Below are 27,133 nucleotides of genomic sequence, written 5' to 3'. Positions count from 1 at the left end.
GGCAGGCAGAGAGAGAGAGGAGGAAGCAGGCTCCCTGCAGAGCAGAGAGCCCGATGCGGGACTCGATCCCAGCACCCTGAGATCATGACCTGAGCCGAAGGCAGAGGCTTAACCCACTGAGCCACCCAGGCGCCCTTTCTTTTTCTTTTTAACAATTATTAACTCCCTTAGAATGTTCCTAGGGGGACTGCCCTCTTGAGCCTTTTAAGAATCTTCACTGTTTAGCACTTTGCTTTGACCACATCGGCTATTGAGTAAATGTATTTATTTGAATTCAGTTTTATTCCAATTGAGCCCAATTTGTTTGCAGTATAATTCTTAATTAAAATGTACCGTTACCAACCCTTATAGGAAAAAGGGTCTCTCATAAGCTGAGTTAGAAAAAATTTCAGGGATGACTTAACCTAGTTCAGTCTTATGAGGAAAGAGAAGCTCATTGAATAAAAATTTGTTTATGGAGTAGGGTTTATATTTTTTGGTAGTGAATTTTATATAAAAATTAAGTCTGTTCATTTTAAGTTTCACAGCTCTTGTGAGTTACCTTGTATATTTTACATTTTACCTTAGTAGTCTAGAAACTTGAGAATTAGAGGCATCTTTTTTCCAGTAATGCTTTTTTCTCTTTAAAATTCTTTTTGGAGGGTGAACATAGCAATTTTTATATGTAACAGTTTAATGATCACAGTTCTCCTTTTTTTTTTTTTGGTAAGCAAAGCATGGATAGACTTTGAACAATTTTAAGAGGTAAACTGAAGGGGCACCTGTGTGACTCAGTTGTTTAAGCATTCCACTCTTGATTTTGGCTCAGGTCATGATCTTAGGGTCCTGAGATTGAGCCTCTTGTCAGGTTCTGCACTCAGCTGGGAGTCTGCTTGTAATTCTCTCCCTCTGCCCCTCCCCTATTTGCTCTTGCACTTGCTCTCATGGTTTATCTCTCAAATAAATACATATTTTTTAAAGATTCTATTTATTTATTTGACACACACAGAGAGGGAGAGACAGCTAGAGAGGGAGCACAAGCAGGGGGAATGGTAGAGGGAGAAGCAGGCTTCCTGCTGAGCAGGGAGCAGGATGTGGGGCTTGATCTATGACCTGAATGGAAGGCAGACGCTTAATGACTGAACTACCCACGTGCCCCATAAAAAAATATTTTTTTAAAAAGGACAGACTGAAAAAAAAAAAAAAAAAGTACAGACTGAGGAGGAAAATGGTCTAAGAAAATTCCAGGTTAAACATGAAGATGAAACTTCTTAAAGGATGGAAATTTGTAATATTCTTGATTTCTTGCGGAATTTATTAGTGTTACATATATGTATATTTTAAAGATTCTATTTATTTGACAGAGAGAGACACAGTGAGAGAGGGGACACAGCAGAGGGAGAGGGAGAAGCAGGCTTCCCGGTGGGCAGGGAGCCGGATTGGGGGCTCAATCCCAGAACCCCAGGATCATGATCTGAGCAGAAGGCAGATGCTTAACAACTGAGCCACCCAGGCGCCCCAGTTATATTTGTCTAATCTGTAATTTTAAGTGTATTGATAATAGAAGATACTGGACCTTGTTTCATGGTCCAAACTATAAACAATTAGCCAAGCAATAGAATATTTTCCTTTTTTTTTTTTTAAGATTTTATTTATTTATTTGACAGAGATCACAAGCAGGCAGAGAGGCAGGCAGAGAGAGAGGGGGGAAAGCAGGCTCCCTGCCGAACAGAGAGCCCGATGCGGGGCTCCATCCCAGGACCCTGGGATCATGACCTGAGCCAAAGGCAGAAGCTTAACCCACTGAGCCACCCAGGTGCCCCGAATATTTTCCTTTAAAAAGAAAAAAGAATATTTTCCTTTAGAGGCCATTTCCTTAGGCAAGGATTTTTTTTATTGATGTTTATTGCAGTATTTACCACCCTTTCCTGATGATCATCACTTTAAATGCTGGTTTAAAACAGAATTGTAGGGTCACCTGAGTGGCTCAGTCATTAAACATCTGCCTTCTGCTCAAGTCATGATCCTAGGGTCCTGGGATGGAGCCCTGCATCGGGCTCCCTGCCCAGCAGAAGCCTGCTTCTCCCTCCCCCTCTCCCCCTGCCCCTGCCTGTGTTCCCCCCCTCACTGTGTCTCTATCAAATAAATAAGATCTTTAAAAAAAAATAAAAACAGAATTTTAGGTCCTGTTTAAGACCTGTGGAATCAGAATCTACAGGCGATGGGCTTCTTTTAGTTTTTATTAGGAAGGTCTGTAAATCCCTTAGTTAATGTGTGTCTACTAAATACTCTTTTTTTTTTTTTTTTAAAGGTTTTTATTTATTTATTTGACAGAGACACAGCGAGAGAGGGAACAAAGCAGGGGGAGTGGGAGAGGGAGGAGCAGGCTTCCCGCTGGTCAGGGAGCTTGATGTGGGGCTTGATCCCAGGATCCTGGGATCATTACTTGAGCTGAAGGCAGATGCTTAAAGACAGCCACACAGGCGCCCCCATGTCTACTAAATATTAATAGAGGTTCATTACGGTATTACAGCAATGAAAACAAAATTCAGTGGAACAAAATGTCCTATAGTTTTCAAAAGATAAAATGTGACTTACAAAAGATTTAGGATGAGCATGTGTTACACATTGATCATTTTTTAAAACTGACTTTCCCTTTATAACCTGATGCATGAAGATTATGGGCCATTTATTGTGGTATAATGTTTCTCTAGTTGGCATTTCTCATGTTCAGACAGGCTGTGCTGCTTTGGGTTATGCATCTTTGGCTAGAATATTACAGAAGTAAAGCAGTGCTCTCTTTGCTCATCGCGTTTTGTCACTTGGCACATGATTTTAGTTTGTTCTATAGCTAATGATGTTCACTTTCATTTGTTCATTAAGGATTTCCCAGGATACTTGCCTGGCTATTTCACTGCAAAATTGTAATAAGTGATTTTCTTTTTATCTTGGAGGGGTGTAGGAGGTACTTAGAAATTGTATAAATAACCACCTCTTCCTTTAACTTCTCAGTGTATGTACGCTTTTATATCTGGATTCCGGGGGTTATAATACAGCACTCTTTAAATGAAAGTCATATTACATGAAGTTAACCATTTTAAAACATACAATTCAGTGGCATTTAGTACATTCACACTGTTGTCAAGCCACCTTTATTAAATTCCAGTACATTTTGTCACCGAAAAAGAAAAATCTGTATCCATTTAGCAGAAATCCCCATTCCTCTCTTCCTGCTATCCTTAGCAAACACCAGTCTGCTTTTCATCTCTCTGGATTTACTCATGGATATTTCATATAATTGGAATTGTGCAATACGTGATCTTTGGTCTGGTTTCTTTCCCTTAGCATGTTTTTGAGGTTAACCCTTTACCATTCCTTTATAATGAATATATCTATACCACATTTTGTTTATTTGTTGATGTATTGATGGACATTTGGTATACTTCCTCCTCTTGGTTATTGTGAATAGTTCTGGGATTAAACACTGGTGTACAAATACTTGAATACCCATTTTCACTTCCTTTGGGTATATATCCATGTATGTATATTTATGGTATTGCTGGGTCATATGGTGTATAATTAACTTTTTAAGTAGTTAACTGAACTTTTCCAAAGTGTGTGTGCACCAATTTACCTTCCCACTAACAATGTATAAGCGTACCAGTTTCTCCCATAATTTCATCAGTATTTGCTATATACTGTTTTTTTTCCTTGTTCTTTTTTAGCGGTGGCCGGGGATGGGGTGTGGGTGTGGGAGATGTCTGTCACGTCCTTTGCCCATTTTAAAATTCAGATGTTTGTCTTTGTTGTTGAGTTGTAAGAGTTCTTTATATATTCTTGGTACTAGACCCTTATCAGATATGATATGCAAATAGTTTACGCAGTTCTTTTCATTCATTCATTTATCTGTCTTTTCAGTTTCTGGGTAGTATCCTTTGCCACAGAAGTTTATATGAAGGCCATTTTTTTCTGTTAAATAATTTTTTTTTTATTGTGTCATATATAAAAATCTATCGTTCAAGATCATGAAGGTTTGCCTCCATGTTTTCTTCTGATAGCTTTGTAGTTTTAGTTTTTATACTTAGGTCTTTGAGTCATTTTGAAGTTTATTTTCATATATGTTCTGAATGGGAGTCCATTGAATATCCATTTGTCTCAGCACCATTTGTTGAAAAGACCATTCTTTCCCTCATTAAATGATCTTAGTGCTTTGGTAAAAAATTAACTGACCATACATGTATGACTTTATTTCTGGACTCTTAGTTCCATCCCATTGGTTTATGTATCTATCCTTATGCCATTGTGATTTTCTTTTTGTAGCTTTGTATTAAGTTTTGAAACAGAAATGTGAGTCTTGTAACTTTATTTTCCTTAGTATTGTTTTGCATGTTTGAGATCCCTTGCGGTTGCAGATGAATTTGAGAATGGCTTCTCTGTGCAAAAAAAGATGTTGGAATTTTAATAGGTAGTATGTATATGTTATATGCTTTCACTATGTGTATGCTGGTATGCTTGATGATGTCCCACAGGTCTTTTTGTAGGTGGGGTGCAGCTGTTTGGGGATCCCAAACAGACTAGGTTCACCTAGTTGCTGCTGACAGAATCCAAAGGCAGATACGAATAGTGATGAAACGAAGGGATTTATTTCAGTGAGGCCAACACCAGGAAGACTGTGGACTAGCGACTCAAAGACTGTCTCCAAAAAGCCAAAAATACTTCCAGGTTTATATAAGAAAAATGTGCGGCAAAGATGAGTGGGTACGTGCAGGTAGGGTAGGCAGTGAAGGTCAAATTGATCACTATCTGGGAGTCGTTCACTGACAGAGGTGTCTTGCTAGCTCAGAATAGTCCTTATTGCCGGAGAGGGTAGTTTCTGTTCCCTTCTGGGTATGCTTTGCCCTCAGGGTCTTTCAGCTGAGCCAAGAGACAAGCTGGAAAGAAGAATACAACTGGAAGGTTTGAGGTCAAAATTGAGGTTTGACTCTGCAGTTTTTTTTCCCTTCCTGCCCCAGGCTGATAACTTTAATTGACCTATCTTCCACTTAATGTGATTATTCCTTCTGTTGGCTCAAGGTCTTCTACTGCAGCTCTCTAGTGAAATTTTTATTTCACTTATTATACTTTTTGGTGCAAGAATTTGTTTGGTTCCTTTCTATCTTTATTTATATTTTGTTTTCTGAGACATTGCTTTCTGTTCCTTTAGCTCTTTGTATTTAGGACAGTTGATGTCTGTGTTTCATTAGAGAGACTGTTTCGTGATTTCACACTCCCCCCCCCCCCCCATTAGTGGGTCATACTTTCATATTTCTTTGAATGCTTTGTAATTTTTTTGTAGAAAATTGAGCATTTTTAATATTGTAATTTAGAGACTGTGGGAACCGAATGTTTTCCCCATATCCTCAGGGTTTGCTTCCTGTGGGTTTGTAGTTGCATGTTTGTTCAGTGACTTTTTGAAACTATTTTTGTAAAGTCTGTGTTCTTTGTCTTGGGTAGTCTTTGAAGTCCCTGTCCCTTAGCTTATAGTCCCTTAGCTTAGTGTTTTTTGTTGGGTTTTTCAGATAATATTTTAGTAAAATTTAAAAGTTAATGCAAAAATCCATGATGAACAAAATATAAAAGTTTATCATCAGTATCAGTATGTTATCTAAAGATGACAGATCTTTTCACACATGGGTCAAACAAGGAACCAACTCAGTGCTCACAGCGCAGCTGAGACAGGTTGCAGCCTTTTATAAGACTTGACTAAATGTTCATAAATGTTACAGAAAGTAATTTCAATGCAGTACAATAGCAGTTTTATTTCTGTTGTCCATGGATACTGCTGCTCTGAGAGCTCTTGGAACAAGATCCCACTTTTACCTTTACCATGTTCCTCTAGTGTTTTGTTGCCCATGCATGACCCCAGCCAAGAAGGGATAGAAAGTTAAAATGTAACTCTCCCTGTCCTTGCCCATTAGGTCTGTGTTAGGGCATTTCTTCAATGATTAGCCACAGTGTTTATAACGGTCTTAGTCTTCATTTCCTGTTTTCTTTAACTCTTAAGATCAATCTGAGGTGAAAGTAGAGGGTCTTCTCAGGGTTTTTGTTGTTTGTTTTTAGCATGTGTCTTGTTCTGCGCATATGTGTGGTTTTCTAAGCCTCCTGTTAGAAGGGAGTTCTTTGCAGTGTCATAATTTCCCAAAGAAAATTGTCTCGGCCTTTCTTTCCATGCTTTGGGTGTGCTCTTGTTTACTCAGTTATAAACCTTTGTCCCAGGGAGGTGGAGGAGGTTCATGCACCTTAGACTGTTTTGAAGGAAAATGGCCTTAGCATAGCAGCTTTTCCTTCCATGTTAGGTAAAACAGTACCTCTTGCCCTTCCTTAGGTAGCCCCCAGACAGGTTTTATACAGACAAACATAATTCTGTGAGAATAAGTTCTACAGGGCTCACTCCAGAAACAGAGACGCGGGTGCCACACTGGCTTTTTGGGACCTCCTCCACTGTGCCCAGGAGAGATGGGGCTCAAGGGCAAGTAAAAATGCTACAAAGCTTTCCTACCATTTTAAAGTTTTGTTTTCTGGGTTTATTGTGCTTGATTGCTGTAAGCCTTTGTTTCAGAGTTCTGACAGAGCTAATTCTGACAGATTGTGCTTGAGTTTTGCTGTTACTGTGAAGGGGTAGGCTCTTTGGAGTTCCTTCTTTCACTATTTTGTGTTAATGGCCTAAACATGTGTTTTCTCATTTTTAATGCTTAGATTGTGCCTGATTTGGTCAGTGGGCAACTCATTCAAGCTGGTTTCTATGTCCTTTTGATACCTCATAATCATTATTTGGACATTTCCTTGCTTTTAGCGAAGATAAAATATTCTAGGCTTATTTGAATTTTTCAAAGCCCTGATTTTGGTTTAGTGGAAATCTGTTTTTCGAAGTCAAGATCTGAGGGGCTCCTGGTTGGCTCAAGTCAGTTAAGTGTCTGCCTTCAGCTCTGCTCATGATCCCAGGGTCCTGGGATGGAGCCCCTCATCAGGCTCCCTTCTCAGGGGGGATCCTGCTTCTCTCCCTCCGCCTGCCACTCCCCCTGTTTGTGTGCGTGCATTTGCTCTCTAAAATAAATAAAATCTTAAAAAAAAAAAAAGCCAAGATTCTGTGTTAGGTATGCTTATTTATTGGAGTCACTATGCTCATACCCTCTCACTGCAGAGTTGGGAGAGGTATATATACGTAAATAAATACTACCTTTGTGTGGTATATGTGAATGTAAGTATTTTAATATTATTAATATATGATTGTGAATTAATCATTACTTTTACTGATAGAGTATAATACCACAAAATTCGCTCTGGTTTTCACCCTTTTTGTTCCTTCTGTGTTCTTTGACAGAATGAAACTTAGCTTTCATTATTCTAAATACTTACTTATTTCCCCTGTACATAATCGATGTTCTGTTGTAGCCACTGCCACCATCACATGTGGACACCCATCTCTCCCTGCTTAGCATCTTGACTCTTCTCACTGGTTCCCCCTATCCCCCCGTGGATGCCTTTCTCACTCTTTTGGGCTCAGTGCCCCATCCCTGGCTGTCCCTCTGCCTGAATACCCTTCCTTACCCTGCTTTGACACTGACATCTTGTGCTGGGCCACTCCCAGATGTTGATACCCTTTCATCCTTGCTCTGACTTTTAACAGTCTGGAACCCTCTTGTGTTTCCTTATGTAAATGGCTTTAGTCCTGAATCAGGAAGAGGAAGACCCACTTTAAATGAAATCTATTAATACATTAAACTACGCTTATGTGAAAGGGGCATTTCACAGGCTTATTTTCAAGAGAACTAAAGTTGAATTTGAATAGTTGTCTTCTGGTTCTTACTTAGGAAGGATTTTGAGCAGTTTGGCTAAATGAAAAACAACCTTTTTAAAGGATTTTATGTAGATAATCTGGCAAGCAAGGGTAGTTGTCTTTTTAGAACTTTAATAGTTTTCAAGTTGAAAGGTAAGTAGTTTCTAAATTTTAGTGAAGAGAAGAGAGTCTGATGTTAACTTGTCAAAGTCATCCAGCTTAGTAACTGGTTGAGTTGGTTTGAATCCAGGACCATTGGGCTGTGAAGCCTGTTCTTTCATAAAAATCTGCCTTAATTAGTTAAAATGCCTTAACCTATTGGTTGATGATGTATATTTTTGACGGGCTTTGTGATTTTTTTAAAGTTTTTGGTATCTGAAATGTAAACCATTATAAATATAATGTTTGATGTTCATTCTGATGAAATTTGAGTTTCTCGTTGAAAACATTTGGCACAAACTTCGTGGCTTCAGAAGTAAAAACATTATAGGAAAAAATACATTATTCGTGTACTTTTTGCCAAAGTGCATTTTTCTTTCTTTCTTTTTTTTGTTTTTAAAGATTTTATTTATTTGTCAGAGAGAGGGAGAGAGCAAGCACAGGCAGACAGAGTGGCAGGCAGAGGCAGAGGGAGAAGCAGGCTCCCTGCTGAGCAAGGAGCCGGATGTGGGACTCGATCCCAGGACGTTGGGATCATTACCTGAGCCGAAGGCAGACGCTTAACCAACTGAGCCACCCAGGCGTCCCAAAGTGCATTTTTCAATCTGAAGAACTCTGTTTTGGATTTTTAGTTAACCAGTGATTTTTTTTTTTTAAGTGAGGCACATGCACTTATACAGTGCACATGTACAGTATTTTTCAGAACCAGTTTTCCCCTTAGGATTTTCTTATAGTTGAGTTTTAGACTTCAGGCATTTATTCATGAATGGGTTGTAAATAGATTGAGATTGAAATTAGGATTTTCATGCTATCAGCATTTAAAATCTTCATTGTTTATGTCCATATGGTACCATCAGACCTTAAAACAGAATCCGGTGGAAGATTCCTAATAACCTGGAATTACTGTTAATAGGACTGCTAATTTGCACCCCCCTTCCTGGCAGTCTCCTGTAAGTCCCCTTTGATACATACAAATTTTTTTTTTGATACATACAAATTCTTGATGAGTGTATTTCTAATATTCTTGTTTGTATTAGTCTGTGTTAAAAAACAATTCATCGAGTAAATTTAAAGATAAATTGATTTTATTCAATGTTTTATGAATGGGGCAGCATCCTGTCTGTCAAATAGAAAGGAGCTCCAAGGAGCTGTACACATGGGAGGCTTTTATAGGCAGAAGGGGCCAGGGACAAGGAAGAAGTGGATTGATTACCTCATCTTTCATTGGGAAATGGTGGAGGGAGGGGGTCTTTCAGGTGATTACCTCACTACTGCTGACCAGGAAATTACAGACTGACCAGTTAAGATTTCATTTCTGAGAGGGTTGTGGTTTTTGTTTTTGTTTTTTTTTAATATTTATTTGAGAGGGAGAGAGCTTGTTGTGAGGGAGCGGTAGGGGAGGGGCAGAGGGAGAGGAGGAAGCATTAGACTCCCTGCTGAGCAGGGAGCTGGGCACGAGTCTGGATCAGGGGACCTTGGGATCATGATCTTAGCGGAAGGCAGATGCTTAACCATCTGAGCCACTCATGTGCCCCTTTTTCTGGGAGGGTCTTAAAGTGTAATCAGATTAGGTATTAAGTTTTGGTTGGTTGATGCGGGGCTTAGGAGAGGTCACACAGTTTTGGGCCTTCTGTTTTGTTTAACATTTTCTAGGGAAGCCGTAAAAAAAATACTGCAAACTGAGTGGGTTAAGTAGATTGATTTTGTCATAGTTTTGGAAGCTCAAATACCGAAATCAAGATGACAGCATGGTTGGCTTCCTCTGATACCTCTCTCCTTAGCTTGCAGATGGCCACCTTCTTGCTAACTCTTCACGTGGTCTCTTTTCTGTGCAGTCTTGGTGTCTCAATGTGTCCCAATTTCCTCCCCCTACAAGGACATAGGATTGGAATGGGGCCCTTCCTGACAACCTCATTTAAGTTAATGATCTCATTAAAGACTTTATCTCCAAATATGGTTCTGTTCAGAGGTGGGGAAGTTGCTTCCTGGATCTATGAATTTGTGTGTTGGGGGGGCACAGTTCTGCTCCTAATATTAGGGAAAGGAAGATAGAATATGGTTGGCACCACGTGTAGTTAAAAGAAAGTGATAGGGTGGTACTTTTCAAAGTTTAACTTGGCTTTATACAGGTGAGGGGTAAAATTTCTTTTATCCTTCTAGATTCCCTGGCTTGGGGCCCTGTAAATTACACTGACAAAAGAAGGATTAAACAAGAAAAAACAAATAGAAGTTTATTAGAGTGTGCTACCACCTCCCAGTAACTCAGGGGTGATTAGAATTTGCCAGCTCTTTACCTAATTACATGGGCGGCAGAGAAGGATACTTCATGGAAAAACAGATGACTTTTTGGAAAGATACAGGTAAATGGGCCCTTAGAAGAATTGATGGGAGAAATGATAGTTTGTTGCAATGTCTGGGTGTGGTGCTGATTTTGTGTGTGTACCGGCAGGGAAGAGTTGCTTGGGGGGAGGAGACTGATAAATTCTTTCTGGAGGCTCTGCTTTTTGATAGATAAGGAATTGCAGGAATTAAAATGCCTTCAGCTCAAAACTATTCTTACATTAAAGTATCATATTTTGGGGTGCCCTATGGTGATTTCTTCACACTATAAATGCCTTAATATTAGCTAATAGTGTTCTTTACTTTTTTTCAGAACATGAAAACTTTTCCCATTAGCTATTCATACTTTATTTCTTCAAAAGTAAATTTAAATTAAAAATTCTAAAGACATTGCAGAAATGCATAGGTAATATTAGTGATTTGACTCCAGGGATTGTCTTTAGTTTATAAGTTATCACTTGACTATTGTTTAAAGTGATAAACTTTATTTTAGAATCTCATCAATGTCTGTCTTTTTATTTTGTACAAACTATAAAAACGGTTTTCCATTTCCATTTAGTTATTGAAACTTATTTTAAGAGTTTCCAACAAAAACTTGTGGAAGAGTGACATCCTATTACATACATCGCAAAGGAGCTTAGTAACTTCATGTCAAAAGATAATGAAAATCCTTTATTCATTCAGAAACATTTAGTTTCCATTTTAATTTCTGAAGACTTCAAAACGTAGTGTAAGATGGTAGTAGAATTAGAGCTTACAGAGTGCCTGAATTCTTATGTGGTTTATTTTAATTGGGTACACTCAACATTTGTCTCATAAATGTATTACTGGAATTGGTTGTCTCACGTTACTCAGATTGTATCAACGTTTTCCCACCTGCTCATGGCTCATATAAGCTTATATACCATTTAAACATTTTCATTACCATCTTGAGTTAACCTTTTGTATCCCGCCATTCTTTTAACCTTTTGTTAAATAGATCTCTGTGGTTTGGGGTAGTATAAATAAAATATTTCTATAATATTTGAGAATTTTTCTTGGAAGTATTTTAGCAAGTTGGTAAGATGTTAAAGGATTGTGTCATAGAAAATATTTGAGGGGCGCCTGGGTGGCTCGGTCGTTAAGCGTCTGCCTTGGGCTCAGGTCATGATGCAGGGTCCTGGGATGGAGCCCTGCATCAGGCTCCCTGCTTACCAGGAAGCCTGCTTCTCCCTCTCCTACTCCCTCTGCTTGTGTTCCCTCTCTCGCTGTGTCTCTCTTTGTCAAATAAATAAAATCTTTAAAATAAAAATAAAGAATTTGAAAAAGGGAAGATTAACAATGGCATTATTTTGTTTTTTAAAATTTCACTTTTGAGATTATGCAGTTGTAAATAGAAAACATTTGTTACTAATAAACTCAGACATTACGATGCACAGAAAATTTGATTCCTTCACTGACTGATAGTCTTAAGCTTTGTATTGAAATGAATACTGTTGGGGTGCCTGGGTGGCTTAGTAGTTAGGTATCTGCCTCTTGCTTTGGTCTTGATCCGGGTCCTGGGATCGAGCCTCACATTGGGCTTCTTTCTCAGCGGGAGCCTGCTTCCCCCTCTCCCTCTGCTGGCTGCTCCCCGTGGTTGTACTTTCTCTCTCTCTCAAATAAATAAAATATTAAAAAAAAAATGAGTATAGTTGTTAGTTGGCTTCTGCCTTACTTTAAAAAAAAAAAAAAAACTTCTATGAAGTTGCTGTTTAAGATTGGGCTGGAAATTTGAAACTTACTGATGTAGTTGATAGAAGTTCCCAAAAAGTTAAATTTAGAATGCAGAAAAGCTCTAGTGCCTAAAATATTTGATACCCATTGTGATGATTATAATTAAAAAACAATGAACCTTTTCATTATGGAAATTTTCAGACATACATGTAACTAGAGAAAAGAGTATTTACGCATCTCCTTGTACTATCATTTATAACGTGCAGCCTTTTTTCAGTTATCCCCGTTTAGCATTATCTGGTTTTTAAAACAGATTCCAGGTATGTCAGTGTAATTTAATTGTAAAGGCTTCAGTCTTTTATTTACCACCATCACACTCCCATTGTCACATCTAAAATGAGTAATAATTTCTTAATGTCATTAAGTGTACTGTTCATGTTTAAATTTTTGATTGTTTCCTAATTTTCATTTTTTAAAGGTTGGTTGATTGGAGTAAGGATCTCTGTAAGGCCCACATGTGTTTGATCTGCGTATTGAAAGCCATTTATTTGTTGAGGGGAAAAAAACAATCATTTCATCTGTCAAGTATCCTCTGATATGGATTTGCTGGATTACTTCCCTCAGATTTCCTTTAATTTGTTTCTCTGTGTTGAACTTTGTGAAAGTTAGATCAGATTCCAGGTTCCATCTGGGGTGGGGGTGAGGATACATTATAGATGGTGTAATGTGCATCCTAATTTGTCACATCTAGAGACACTTGATATCTCTTTGTGATGAAACTGTTGTAATTAAAAAAAATAAGGCTTACTGAGACTATTTGTAGTGAAATTAACCAATATTAAGTGTGCACTTTGATATTTATTTATTTATTTAAAGACTTTATTTATTTATTTGACAGAGAGAGATCACAAGTAGAGAGGCAGGCAGAGAGAGAGAGGGGGAAGCAGGCTCCCTGCTGAGCAGAGAGCCCGATGCGGGACTCGATCCCAGGACCCTGAGATCATGACCTGAGCCGAAGGCAGCGGCTTAACCCACTGAGCTACCCAGGTGCCCCTGCACTTTGATTTTGAAAGGTTTTATTTATGTATTTGACAGAGAGATCACAAGTAGGCAGAGAGACAGCAGATACGGGCGAAGCAGTCTCCCTGCTGAGCAGAGAGCCTGACACGGGGCTCAATCCCAGGACCCTGAGATCATGACCTGAGCCAAAGGCAGAGGCTTAACCCACTGAGCCACCCAGGCACCCCAGCAATTTGATTTTTGACAGATGTGTACATTTTGATAACCACAATCAAGAGAAAACCCCATTACCTCAAGAATAACCTTCCCTTTGCATTCATAGCCCTAGCCCACAGGCTCTCTCCCCTCCTTGCGCGCTCCAGTGATTTAGTTTTTGCTCTTTTTTTGCCTATTTTAGAATTTCATTATAATTGGAATCTTAGAGTAGTAAAATCATTGTCATTTAGAAGAGATAGAGCATGAGAAGATAATTTTGGCAAGGAGCTCCAGGTGTAATTTCTTTACATTTTTATATGACAGGGACTTGCCATGAGGTGTTGAAGCCTTGTTTCACTGAGTTGGAGAGACTGGACCTAAATGGCGCAGCATGACTTTGCTCCAGCCTGGCTTAATTTTCCTACTCCACCATCATCAACAAAGGTACTCTTTCTTGTATTTTTGTCTTTGTGTCTGCTTCTCATTTGTTCTTGTACACAAATGTAGTTGAAACATGAAGCCTTAATATTTTTGTAGAGAAAATTTTCTTGTATTATCATCTAAGTTATTTAAGTTATTATAAAAGTTGACGTTTTCCATCACCGTACTGTACATTTATTTCAGTTGTATTTTGTACTAACCGAGTTTCACACATTTTAATGCAAAACCAATGCAAACCTGTTAGATACATTGCATCTTAACTTTATACCATTCTTCAGATAATAACTTGGTTTACTTCCTGTTCTGTAGGTAATACATGAAAAGAAAATTACAAGGGTTTTTGAGGTCTTTGCTTCTACCCAGAAGATTTCTTTTTCAGACAAATAAGATGTTGAATGGCACATCACTAAAATTTCAGGAGTGATGAAAACTTTGCAACATTGTTATAAATCAATCCTCAGTAATCTAATAAATGTTCATTTTACTTGAAAATCAAAGCAGTAGTTTGTGTAAGACTTGCTAAGCGTTGCAGTTATCTTCCACTTAAAGACTTGCTAAGACAGACCTTGAATTGGTTAGACTCAATCTAACTGGCTTAATAGCTATCTTTGACTTTGTTTTTTACATAGGGCAGAGGAATCAAGGGAGAGTCTTGATAATCTATTTGCCTGTTTTTGGTTTTTTTTTTTTTTTTTTTTTTTTGTAGACTTTATTTATTTATTTCTCAGAGAGAGAGAGAGTGCACAAGCAGGCAGGGTGGCAGGCAGAGGCAGAGAGAGAAGCAGGCTCCCCACTGAGCAAGGAGCCTGATGCGGGACTTGATCCCAGGGCTCTCTGATCATGACCTGAGCCCAAGGCAGCAGTTTAACTGACTCAGCCACCCAGGTGTCCTAATCTGTTTGCCTATTAATCATGCTCTACCATGCTAAAGAGTTCATTTAGGACCTTTTGGGGGTAGGCAGTTGTTAAAGAAAAAGCTTGTTAAAAGCAACTCCTAAGGGAACAATTTTTATAATTTGGAAAGTCCTTCCCCAGTAAGGACTTGTCAGATCATAATAAATTGGCCCAAGTTTTGGCCCAAAATTTTTGTACAGATGGATTCTCTGGAAGGTTAATTGACTTGCCTGTTTTTCATAGAATTACTGTGAGCCTAAACTAGAATCCAGGATGCATTTCTTATTCTGTACTCTTTACATAGAAATTTTGGAATGCTGTCAAATGATTAAATATCTCGTTTCATAAAGCCTGTGCAGTGGGATTTGAAATTGTTCGAAAATGGTGACTTATATTGATTAAACTGCTGAGATCACTTCTTATAGTTTCTCTGGTTGCTCCTTTTACCCCTTAGGTGTAGGTCTCTGCAGTTTACTTCGCCTTCCTGATTTCCTTGTAAACCAAGCTGCTCTAATCGAGCCCTCTAGCAGGCTTATATTTTTTTCAGGCCTACTTAAGAGCTTGACTTAAATGAGTTTCCTGCTACCCGCCTTTCTTTTTTTCTGTCTACTTTATCTGAAATAGGTATAAGACTTGTTTTCATTTTCAGGTGGATTGATAAAAAATTAGCAATACATGGAAAGTTGGTTACAAAACCTAAGATTGAGAATAATTTTTGTCTTCATTCAGATGTTAATCTGAGGGTGATTAAGATGTACTGTTGATTTAAGATTAACTATTTATGTGATGAAATCCTTATTTCCAGAATGTGATGACCCTTGATCTGGATGTAGGTCTTCATGAATGATGATTTTGAAAATTGGGATTGCCACCTCTAAATCTGTTCTGATCTGTTCTAAATTACCTACAGGAAATGGTATTTATTTGAACTCTTAACAGTATTTGAAATTCTTTCTTTAGACCTTACCCAATGTAATTTTGACAAATACAGACTTTTTAGTAATAACTTCTTACACCTTCCTTCTTAACCTTTCATGTCTCCAAATTACGATTCATAGGTTCTCATTCATAATTAACCCTTTGTTTTCCATCAGGGCCCTTTTAATCTTACCTGAGTAAATGGAACAGACATTAATTTACCATGGGGTTCTCTATTTCAATGTAATGGAAGTCTTTATTTATTGTTTGAAGATATGAGGACTTGAAATAAAAAGTAAAAATACTTTTAGAAGTGCACTTTAATAGTTTTCTGAGGTGTGTAGAATTTTAGCCCCATCATGTGGTGAAATTTTAAACTGCATGTGGTTGATTATATACGGCATAGGGCATTGACATTTGAGCTGTTACCTAATAAAAAGTAAATTTTAGGGCGCATGGGTGGCTTAGTGGGTTAAGCCTTTGCCTTTGGCTCAGGTCATGATCTCAGGGTCCTGGGATCGAGCCCTACATCGGGCTCTCTGTTCAGCAGGGAACCTGCTTCTCCCTCTCTCTCTGCCTGCCTCCCTGCCTACATATAATCTCTGTCAAATAAATAAATAAAATCTTTTTTTAAAGAAGTAAACTTTACATAATATTTTGTATACACATAGGTATCTGATATTTTCTTGTGTGGTCTTCTATTTAAATCTAGTAGAGGGGCTCCTGGGTGGCCCAGTGGGTAAAGCCTTTGGCTCAGGTCACGATCTCAGGAGTCCTGGGGCTGAGCCTTGATGAGCTCTCTGCTCAGCAGGGAGCCTACTTCCCCCTCTCTCTGCCTACCTCTCTGTCTACTTGTGATCTCTCTTTCTCTCATATAAAGAAATAAAATACTTATTTATTTATTTATTTTTAAAAATAAAATCTTTTTAAAAAATAAATCTATTAGGAAATGTAAGTTGCTACTGATACATTTTGGGTAATAACTTTTTTTTTTTTTTAAAGATTTTATTTATTTATGAGAGAGAGAGAGAGAGCGAGCACAGGCAGACAGAATGGCAGGCAGAGGCAGAGGGAGAAGCAGGCTCCCTGCAGAGCAAGGAGCCCGATGTGGGACTTGATCCCAGGACGCTGGGATCATGACCTGAGCCGAAGGCAGCTGCTTAACCAACTGAGCCACCCAGGCGTCCCACTTTTTTTTTTTTTTTTAAGATTTTATTTATTTATTTGACAGACAGAGATCACAAGTAGGCAGAGAGGCAGGCAGAGAGAGAGAGGAGGAAGCAGGCTCCCTGTGGAGCAGAGAGCCCGATGTGGGGCTTGATCCCAGGACCCTGGGATCATGACCTGAGCCGAAGGCAGAGGCTTTAACCCACTGACCCACCAGGCGCCCCGGTAATAACATTTTTATTATTGAAGCAATACTGAACTGAAATGGTTGTAGGTATTGGAAAGTTTAGATAACTTCGTTTTAGATGTTTCTCCTTCTGGCCATCTTACCCTCAGAAGGGTGATAAATCAATTCTTGTAATCAGGTTGAGGTATCAGGTTGAGGTATCCTTTCATAGTATTGTTAGAAGAAGGAAGATTCCTGGGACACACCTGCAGCTTATTTGGAAAAGCTTGTAACTCTTGGTCTTGGGGTGGTGAACTCAAGCCCCAACCACGTTGGTTGTGTGGAGCCTACTTAGAAAAAAAAAAAGGGAGGGGGGAGGTGGTTGATTCCAGGGGCGTGATACTAAAAGAGCAAATATGTGTGTGGTACGACATAGAAGATACAGAAATTTTTATTCTTTTTAAGTACATAGTAATACAGACCTGTTATGATGACGTTCCACTACAGTAAATTCATACTCATATTCAGTATTCTGTAATTACTTCTATGGCTAGAGTATAGCATTAGTGCATTACGGATTCTTTCAAGGTAATATCTAAAAAATAGTCATTAATATTTTGCCAAATTTTTAAAAATAATGTTTAAACAGTGTTGGCTTGCTTTGAAAAAGTGTATTTAAAGTTCAGGCTAAGAGAAGATCTGAAAATTCAGTCAGCACTGGTAGTGGAGTTCATTGAAGCTTCTTGTTTAGTACACATAGAGTTTTTGTTAAATAGAGATTCATACTGCGGGCATCCAAGAGAAAAATGCTAAATTATTTTTTAAAGGAATCCAGAAAAAGATTTTAAGTATGTAAAAGGATAAAGACGATAAAGGAATAGAGAGAGGGTCTCTTTCTTGATCATGGTAATAATCTGTTTTTTTTGAGTCATCATGTACCAGTGACTGTATAAAACAGTTCATGTGAGTGCTAACAAAAAACACAAGAGGTAAATTCTTTGTTTTCTGTCTCTCATATACAAAGGTGGGAACTGAGGTTGAGAGAGGTGAGTAATGTGCTCCAAAGTGCTGGAGCTAGGATAGGAATCCATGTGTGCCTGACATTAATGTTTATCAATTTAATAAATTTTTTTTCTCAACTGTTAGGTAGTAGATTGATTTTCAGAAGTGAATTTAGGATGCTTTTATGCATACGACAGAATGTATTTTTATCCTGGTTTGGATAAGTGAAATTTTTTTTCACTTTAGAGATGGCATCTCCAGTATCTGTCATCACTGCTTACAGATCTAACTTTTCAGCATGTGTAATCTTTTATTGAGTGGATCTACATGGATTATTTAGTTTACCAGTTAATGGACTAAGCTGCAGGATTGTCCATGCATCTCTTGAATACTTTTGTAGGATAAATTCTTAGAATCAGTGGATCAGAGGATTTGTACATTTTGGTAGATGTAATGTCTAATAACTCTCAGAAAGGTTGTATTGGGGTGCCTGGGTAGTTTAGTCGGTTAAGTGTCCTACTCTAGATTTCAGTTCAGGTCTTGATCTCCCGGTCCTGAGTTAATGCTCTGTGTTGGGCTCCTACTTTAAAAAAAAAAAAAAAAAAGTTATGCATATTTATAATCCCATCAGAATTTTAGGAGGGAGCTCATGTTCACAGTTTTGGCAATACTGGATGTTTTCACATTTTTTCAGCTATGCAGTTAGATGACAAATGGTACTTGATTATTTTGCGTTTTTAAATAATATATTTTGGTGTTAGGTTTCTTAAGAACTGCTTGTCATGTAATCTGTTTCTTAGTGATTTCATAATAGCTCTTTTCACATTGGGAAATTTGTTTGCTATATATATTGCAAATATATTTGCTTTGGTAATTTGTAATTTGCTTACTTGTTTTGGTAAATTTAAAGTTTTGATTTCTACTCCAGTATAGTTAATATACATTATTACATTAGTTACAGGTGTACAATGTAGTGATTCAGCAATTCTCAACATGTTTTGATGATTCTTTAAAAAGCCTTGTTGAAAGTTTTAATGAAACCTACAAAGAAGGATAGATTATAATTAAGTGAATGCTTATTAAACATCAAGATAGTCCTATCTTAACATTCTTCTATATTAGCTTTTATTTCTTCTGGAAGTAGAGCATTATGTATATATTGAAGTCTAGTGTCTTATTTCTTCACAGTCCTTTCTCTTCATTTTTCCCCGGAGGTATTCTCAGGGTATGTGTTCTTATAACTACATTTGTGAATGCTAAATAATAATGTTACGTATGTTTTATCTTTTAAATTCATTGTGTCTTTGAGATTTTCTTGCCCCATGTTGATGTCCACAAATGTAAACTCTGTAACCATCTTAAAACTCTGTGTGGTAAAAAAAAAACCTCTGTGGTATCCTGTTTTGTTTATCTGTACTACATTTTATTTGTTCATTTAAGTTTAGATTATTTATAATATTAAAGTTTGGCTACTATAGAGAATTTTTACATTGAATATTCTTATGATCTATCTCCCTGTACACATGGGTAAGAATTTTTTAGGCCACTGCTCCTCACACTTTAATGGTCCTAAGAAAATAATCTGGGAATTTTGTTAAAGTGCAGATTCTCATTTCATTAGTTCTTGGAGAGGGCCCAAGTTATAACAGTCTTCAAAGTGATGTTGATTTTGCTTGTTTGTAGACAACAGTTTCAGCAGAAATCCCCAATGTAGATTGAGAAAAAAAAAAAAATGCTGAGACTTCATTAGATATTGCCAAATTCCTCATCTGCATGGTGTACTGACTTATACTCCTGAATGCTCTATATTACTATTCTCTTTACTTTAAATGCTTGCCAAAACTTTGTTAAATTATCACAGTTAACTTTTTCGCCAATCTTTGTCATAAAGTGTGTTTTCACTCTTTCTTGAACATCAAGTTACATTTCTGTGAAATGCCACTTTGCATCTTTGTTACTTCTTTTGGATTCCTTTTCTTTTCACATCAGGACAATATATCTCTCTATATATGTATAAATGTATTACATATATGTATGCACATATATCATTTTTAACATCTTTAAAGTTACGGTGTTTTTGGTCTTGCATATATAATTCATTGGGTGTATTCAAGTATTTTGTAGTACTTGTTGGCTGTTTTAAATGATACTTACTTAATTTATTTTTTATTAAGTAAACTCTATGTCCAGCATGGGTCTTAAACTCCAACCAATGAGCCAGCCGAGTGCCTCTAAGTGATAGCTTTGTTCCTGGGGTGTGTGGCTGGCTCTGTTGGTAGAGCATGGGACTCTTAATCTTAGGATTGTGAGTTCAAGCCCCATATGGGGCATAGCGTTTACTTAAAAAAATAATAAAAAGCTTTATTATTAAGTCTTTGTTACAGATCTACCTTTTAGCCTTATTTCTCCTATTTCTTACTCTTACGTTATTGTGTATATGTCAATCTCTGAAGGGTCTGGGTTTTATCTTACTACCAAGCTAACATAGATGCTGGCAGGAGACACAAGACTCCTGGATCAAGGGCCAAGAACTTCATTACTTAATAGCATGACAAGCAGAATAAGCATGATGTTGGTTTTTCATGCCCCCCAAACCTTTGGTAGTTGACATGGAAGGGTCCAGGTGGATGCCACCCTTGGTGCTGCATGGGGAAATCTGCATTTGTAATAAACCTGCTTTTTGTCTCAGAGAAGGATATTACCTATAATCCCTCAAACGTTGCTCACTGCAGACATAAACTTGAGAAATGGGCCATACAAAGAGCAGTCAAGGCCTTTCATTCCTGGCATACAAGAAGACTGGAAGGAAATGCTCAGGGCCCCTGATGGTTTGCCTGTCCCAACAATGAACCCATCAGCCCTACATGTTCTTGGCCAAACTTGGATTTTCATATGATTATACCACTCTGTCAGCCACTTTGATTACTCTGACCAAGGCTAAAACCAAATCCATTTAATTGTTTGTTTGATTATTCTAACCAAGGCTAAAACCATATAGCATTTAATTAAGGCTTCTGTTAACATCCCAAATAGCAGGGTAAGGCCAGGATCTAGCTGGTCATGAGCAGATCCTAGAGGGGACAGGTAGGTGTTTCTTCGTTTTTTTTTTTGTTTGTTTGTTTGTTTGTTTTTTCTTCCAGCCAGCCAGTGTGTGGTCTGAGGCTTCTCTCTTACCAATTAAAATCCACTCGAGAGTTTAAACTGACCTGATTTTTGGTATCATTAACCTACAATTATAAGGACAATAGATGGGCCAGAAACCAGCTTTCAGCCTCCTAGAAGCTAGCCTGTGGGTTATTTTTCCCACACATAAAAACATTGCACCTGAAGGGGCACAGCTCATTTTAGTTGGGGATTTGTTGTTAAACATGATTTGGATTACTGTTAGATTAGTTTGGTCAAGAATCATGGACATTGTCACCATTACTTGCAGCAGCATTTGCCATATATAGCATAACTAGACCTGTCAGGTGTTAGGAGAATCATGAATGTTTATCATTCAGAATGCAGTCAGGTTGTGCTGTTTTGTTTGGTTTTGCTCTTTTAAAGATTTTATTTATTTATTTGACAGAGAGTACATGCAAGGGGAGCAGCAGCAGAGGGTGAGGGAGAAGCAGGCTCCCTATTGAACAGAGAGCCTGATGCAGGGCTCAGTCCCAGGACCCTGGGATCATGACCTGAGCTGAAGGCAGATGCTTCACTGACTAAGCCACCCAGTTGCCCCCAGGTTGTGCTGGTTTAGGTGTTTTTACACATTCACCTTCAGGAGCTGCTCTTGACATCAGGCACAGGAGAATAGTTAGGGACTGTTTATGGTCACATGAATTTTTCTGATTTCAGAGTATATGAGGATGGCACATTTAGCAGTGCATCAGTGTTTTCTCCAGCTTCTGTATGATTCAGGCAGTGGTGCTGGTTCTAGGAGATAGAGCATTAATTGTTCTCTTTACGTCCTGTACTTTCTGGAGTAAAAGATATTTCCTCTACAGATGCTAGAGTTTTTTCTTTCTATACCCATGAAATTGGTGTATTTTATTTGGATAGCTGACTTCACTTAAAGAAAAATTCTGTACTCATACCCAGATTTTTTATCTGGAAGAGTTGGATCCAAGTGGAATAAGGACATTTTTACATAACTGCTGGGACCAATTATAATACTCACCCTAGTCCACATTGGACACTGTACTCTGAGTACTTGGTGAGAAGTGTACTGAAGCAGATGGTCACTATTTTCCTATATCGGACCATGTCCCACCATCGCAAAAAGTGAATCCAGGTGCCCAAACCAGATTGAATTCATTAGGTTTCTTTTTGACCAGACCATCACTTTGAGAGGTAGCTTGGCCTGCAGTTTCTCTTAGGGGGAAGAAACATCATGTCAAGAGCTAATCAAGGCAAAATCCTAGTATTTCAAAAATAGGTCTGTATAATTCATAACTTTACTTTTTAAAAAATTTTTTTAATCCTAATTACTACCTAAGAAGTGGCTAAGAAGAGATGATCTCTTTTTGGGTATGCTGCATTCGTTGACCAGAGTGTCTCATTAAAATGTGTGAAGAGGGGTGCCTGGGTAGCTCAGTCATTAAGCGCCTGCCTTCAGCTCAGGTCATGATCCCAGGGTCCTGGGATCAAGCCCCGAAGCCCCACACCCTGCTAAGCAGGAAGCCTGCTTCTCCCTCTCCTACTCCCCCTGCTTGTGTTCCCTCTCTTGCTGTGTCTCTGTCAAATAAATAAATAAAATATTTTTAAAAAATAAACTGAAGAGTTAAGGAATGTAGAGTTACAGATCGTTCTGAATTGAGTGTTGAGGAGACAATTCCTGTTGTTCGGATAGTAGGAGGTGTAGAATGTTGAATAGTAGTACTTGAATATTGACCCATTATAGGTTGACCTTCATGACAAAAGATGTACTATTAGTGGAATATTGATGGTCGCAAAAAATGACATGGATTAATTTCAAGGATCACAGTCATGTGACCAGAGTTAGCCAGTCAGCTTGCAGTAGCAACACTGTAACCTGAAAAAATTTCAACAGTGATAAAACACTATTGATAGCTTCAAGAAGTGATCAAAGGTTTGATGTGTATTGTATAATGTGGCCTCCTCAGTGGGACAAATGGACCAACTTTTGGCAGGCTCACAGGTTAGCATGCAGGGAAGGCTTATGCATCAGGAAGAATAAGTGGTCTATTTTGTGACCGGTCTACATGTCTGGTGTGATGATTGATTTAGGTAGCATGCTACAGACTTAAGCAATATTCTAATTTTAGTTGTTCTTTATGCCAGCATATTTTACTGTAAGCATCTGAGTGATTCAGATTCTCTCAGCAGCAGCAGCAGCAGCTTCAAAGGTTATAATCCCAAAGAATTGCTTTTATTATGCTAGTCTCTAGTTTTCAGGTGATCTACCAGATGAATTAGGACATTGGGCAAGAGTCCAAGAGGCAGAAAAAACATAAAACGTCTGGTGGTTAAGGCTTAACCTAAGGCAAGTGTTGTATTTTCATTTTAGCTCATTGTGCCAAATGACACTGATCCACTTGGTCTTCCAGAGTTGTTGAGGCTGGATGGCTGCTGCCACCCAGTGGACACTGTTCTTTTTCCTCTTAATGCAGTTGAATCGGCAGTGAACCAGACCTAGGCATTTAGGGGACTATGATTTGAGAGCATTATTGAACCAGGAGCTTGTTATACTGTCAGGGAGGGGAATAAGGTTTACCCCCAAAAAGGCAGTTGCCACTTCATGCAAAACAGATGTTCCAGTGGCCAGGTCAGCTGCATGCTCAAATACTTTCCATTTGATCAAGAGCTCTAATGGTCCCCCTTTTCTGTTCTTAGTTTGAGTTCACTTTCATTTAAGAGCTCAGTAGGGCAGGAACCATATACCCTTTAAAAAAGGGGTGTGCGTGGCAGGCACATGGCACTGCTATACTGGGAAATAGCCTCTCTGAATATTCCACTACTCATCATATTTTCCAATTATATCTCTGACCTCCCCCCCCCCTTCTTCCTTCTGGGGAGCCTATAGTGTTTTTGCTAGACTACCTGGAAGGGGACAGGAATCACCTGTCATCCTGTGGTATTTCCTGAATGGAAGAATTTTGAGCATTTTCAGTATAAGTATGTATGTAACAGTTAGTACAAGGTTAAAACACAAAAGCAATAGTACATTGAATTGCCCTAAAAGCCTCACCTGCAAGATCACTTAAATTTGTCTTTCCGATTGCTGAATTTTCTTCAAAAATTGGGGCACCTTTTCTTACTACAGTAAGAGGCACAGACTGAGAAGGTTTGTACAAGCTCTTCAGGGTTAAAATCCAAGCTTTTGGGAGATTACATGATTTCTTCATCTGTGAATGTGGAAAAGTACAGGGTGGAGGAGACGATAACTCCTTTGGGGATTGCATGCATGGTTTGTAGGCTTATTGTTTCTCTTCTGATTCTTCAACCCATGGTTGATGTTGTTTCTTCTGTGTACCTTCTGGCTTCAGCACAGAAGGGCCTTTCCTGCCCTCATGTACCATGCTGACATATCTTTTCCCATATTCCTCAATATTTTCAGGCACTACATGCTTAGTACTGTCTCATTCCTCATGGGAGTGGGTAGATGATGACTTGAGCATGTGTTTCTCAACAGAATTATAAAAGTTTGTCCCTTTCCTTAAATATCAGCATACTTGACATTCTTGTCAAAGCTGCTAAGGTTGATATAGTGGGGAGGGGAGGGATCAGGGAGTACAAAGGGCACAGAACACTTCCACTCCAGAAGCTAGGTTCTGCATTTATTTTGTTTCCAGGTAGGCTGTAGCCTTAACAAATTTTCTTCTGATGACTTTTTAATCTTTCTAAAACTCTGTAGCCTCATTGCTGTCCTCTGTTTAATGTTTGGAGTTGTCTTGGCTTAGCAGCCATAGCCGTGTTGCCTTTCAGATGGGACCCCATTGTCATAATAAAAATTCCCAGTGTTTTACTTGGGAGAATTACCAAACCTAAAACACTTTTGGACACCTTGTTTCAGTTCTACTCTTTGCCAGTTGAGTAGACCCTTACTTTGAGGGACCCTTACTTTCATTCATGACTTGGATGACAGCAGTTGCTGCCAGAATCTTGAAAGTCTTTGCTTAGGCCCTAATGCAGCCTGGAGACCCTTGTATTTATTTTTTCCAGAAAATTAAGCTCTGTTAGCATTACATCCTCACCACCCAGACTGTTAGGGGTCTGTGAATGGTTTGCATTTACCCCTACTTGAAGGCCTACTATAGTAACCTGTTACTGTTTCATGGATACTGGGTGAAGATATGAGATAATCAAGGGGACTTTATTTTTCATGGCACAATAAATAGCATGAGGATGAGGTTGGGGGCAGTACGGGAGCAGCACCAACAAGTCCCACAGTATCAGTGTGGAGGAGCCTGATGGATGACATGGTAATGTGCAGTGGGTTTACATTGCAACAGAGACTCTGCTCATTGTCCTGGAGTTGGTTGTAAATAAGTCCAGCCCAGAGTCAGGGCACTTTAAGAAAAGGTCCGAAGTTTTGGTTATGATCTTATCAGATTAATGGGTTAATACTGTGAAAGAACAGCAACCTTTATAAAAAGTTGTTATAAAAACTTTCATGGTTTTTATAGATTGCTTATTTTTAAAAATAGTTTTTTTATTTACTTATTTTATTAAAAGCTTTTATTTAGGGGCACCTGGGTGGCTCAGTCTGTTAATAAGTGTCTGCCTTCAGCTTGGATCGTGATTCCAGGGTCTGGAATTGAGCCCCGTGTGGTTGGGCTGCTTGCCCATCAAGGAGCCTGCTTCTCCCTCTCCCTCTGCATGCCGCTCCTCTAGCTGGTGTGTGCGTGCATGCTCGCTTGCGTGCTCTCTCTTTCTCTCTCTGACAAATACATAAAATCTTAAAAAGAAAAAAAAAGATTATTTGAGTGAGTGAGCATGAGCAAGGGGCAGTGGAGAGAGGCAGAGGGAGAAGCAGACAGATCCCCTTCTGAGCAGGGGCCCCACACAATGTGGGGCTTGATCCCAGGACTCTGAGATCATGACCTGAGCTAAAGGCAGATGCTTAGCCAGCCGAGCCATCTAGGGGCCCCTAAAAATAGTTTTTATACATTATTTTTCTTTTTTTAAAATTTTATTCATAAGTAATTCCTCCATCCAGCCTGGGACTCAAACTTAGAACCCTGAGATCAAGAGTTGCATGCTCCACTGACTGAGCCTGCTAGGTGCCTCCATATAATATTTTGATAATTTTTAAAAAAAAAACATTTGTTTTGGGGAAGAGGAGTTTGGAAATAAATCTGAAGAACTTATAATTTTAGCTTCATTTGCCATAACTTTCTGATACTAAAGAAAACCTTGAGCTGTTTAAATCAAGTAATATATGATACAGAGTTTTTACATTTTGTTATGTAAGAGAAGTACACTATGTTTGCCTTGTTTCCCTTAGAGTAGCATTTTATTTTTAAAGTTTTTGGGTAAGTAGATGTCGTTTAGCTCTTTTAGAATGATTTCCATTAGACAAAATAAACCAGCAGTGGAATCTATTTTAATAAGTTACCAGTTATCAAGTACATTGAAAGTAACTACAGAACGTTCTTAACCATTTAGAATTTTGGAAATAAATAAAGCCAGGTTCTATACATATGTTCACCTGTGGGCTTACTTTGTTTCAGTCGTCAATAAATTTTGAGAAGCATTCTGAAAACTTTTCATGGACAGAAAATCGTTATGATGTGAATCGTCGACGACACAACTCTTCAGATGGCTTTGATTCTGGTATTGGACGTCCTAATGGAGGTAAAATTTGCTAAGAAATAAAAGTTTAAGGATAATTTTCTTCATGTTCTTTTAAGAATGTTGATATTGATTCAGTATTTAAGCAAAACCATCTTTGAATTTATAATACTTTACCATTATTAAATAAAGGTAATTTTGGAAGGAAAGAAAAAAATGGATGGCGGATGCATGGAAGAAATGGTACTGAAAACATAAATCATCGAGGGGGATACCATGGTGGAAGTTCCCGTTCTCGTAGCAGTATTTTCCATTCTGGAAAAAGCCAAGGACTACATGAAAACAGCATACCTGACAACGAAACAGGGCGGAAAGAAGACAAGAGAGAACGCAAACAGTTTGAGGCTGAGGATTTTGTAAGTTTCTTGTAGTTTTAATACAAATGAGGTTTCTGCAAGTGCCATTTTAGTATCAAGGCTTTCTCATGAGATTTTGTCATTATGGTTCATTCTTCATAGAAATCACACCAGACAGGTTCAATTATTTTTTTTATTTTTAAATTTTTATTTACTTTTTAAAGATTTATTTTAGAGTGGGTGGGT

At 38.4% G+C, this 27,133-nt stretch overlaps 1 protein-coding gene across 5 annotated transcripts in view; it reads left to right on the top strand.

Annotated features, from left to right (window-relative positions):
- The window catches only part of GPBP1 (GC-rich promoter binding protein 1), a 76,360-nt gene that overhangs the window by 19,418 nt on the left and 29,809 nt on the right, over nucleotides 1-27,133 (top strand). For all 5 annotated transcript variants that reach the window (XR_004381723.1, XM_032850240.1, XM_032850230.1 and 2 more), the window contains exons 3-5: nucleotides 13,529-13,648; nucleotides 26,471-26,594; nucleotides 26,724-26,947. Coding sequence is in view for 4 of the 5 variants with exons in the window: in XM_032850240.1 (XP_032706131.1) it covers nucleotides 13,586-13,648; nucleotides 26,471-26,594; nucleotides 26,724-26,947 (411 nt within the window). In the remaining variant the exon portion in view is untranslated. The remainder of the gene's footprint in view (nucleotides 1-13,528; nucleotides 13,649-26,470; nucleotides 26,595-26,723; nucleotides 26,948-27,133) is intronic.

Source organism: Lontra canadensis, unplaced genomic scaffold (assembly GCF_010015895.1).
Source record: "Lontra canadensis isolate GAN:19392208 unplaced genomic scaffold, GSC_riverotter_1.0 scaffold4, whole genome shotgun sequence".
NCBI lineage: Eukaryota > Metazoa > Chordata > Mammalia > Carnivora > Mustelidae > Lontra > Lontra canadensis.
This window is presented reverse-complemented; position numbering and strand designations above follow the sequence as displayed.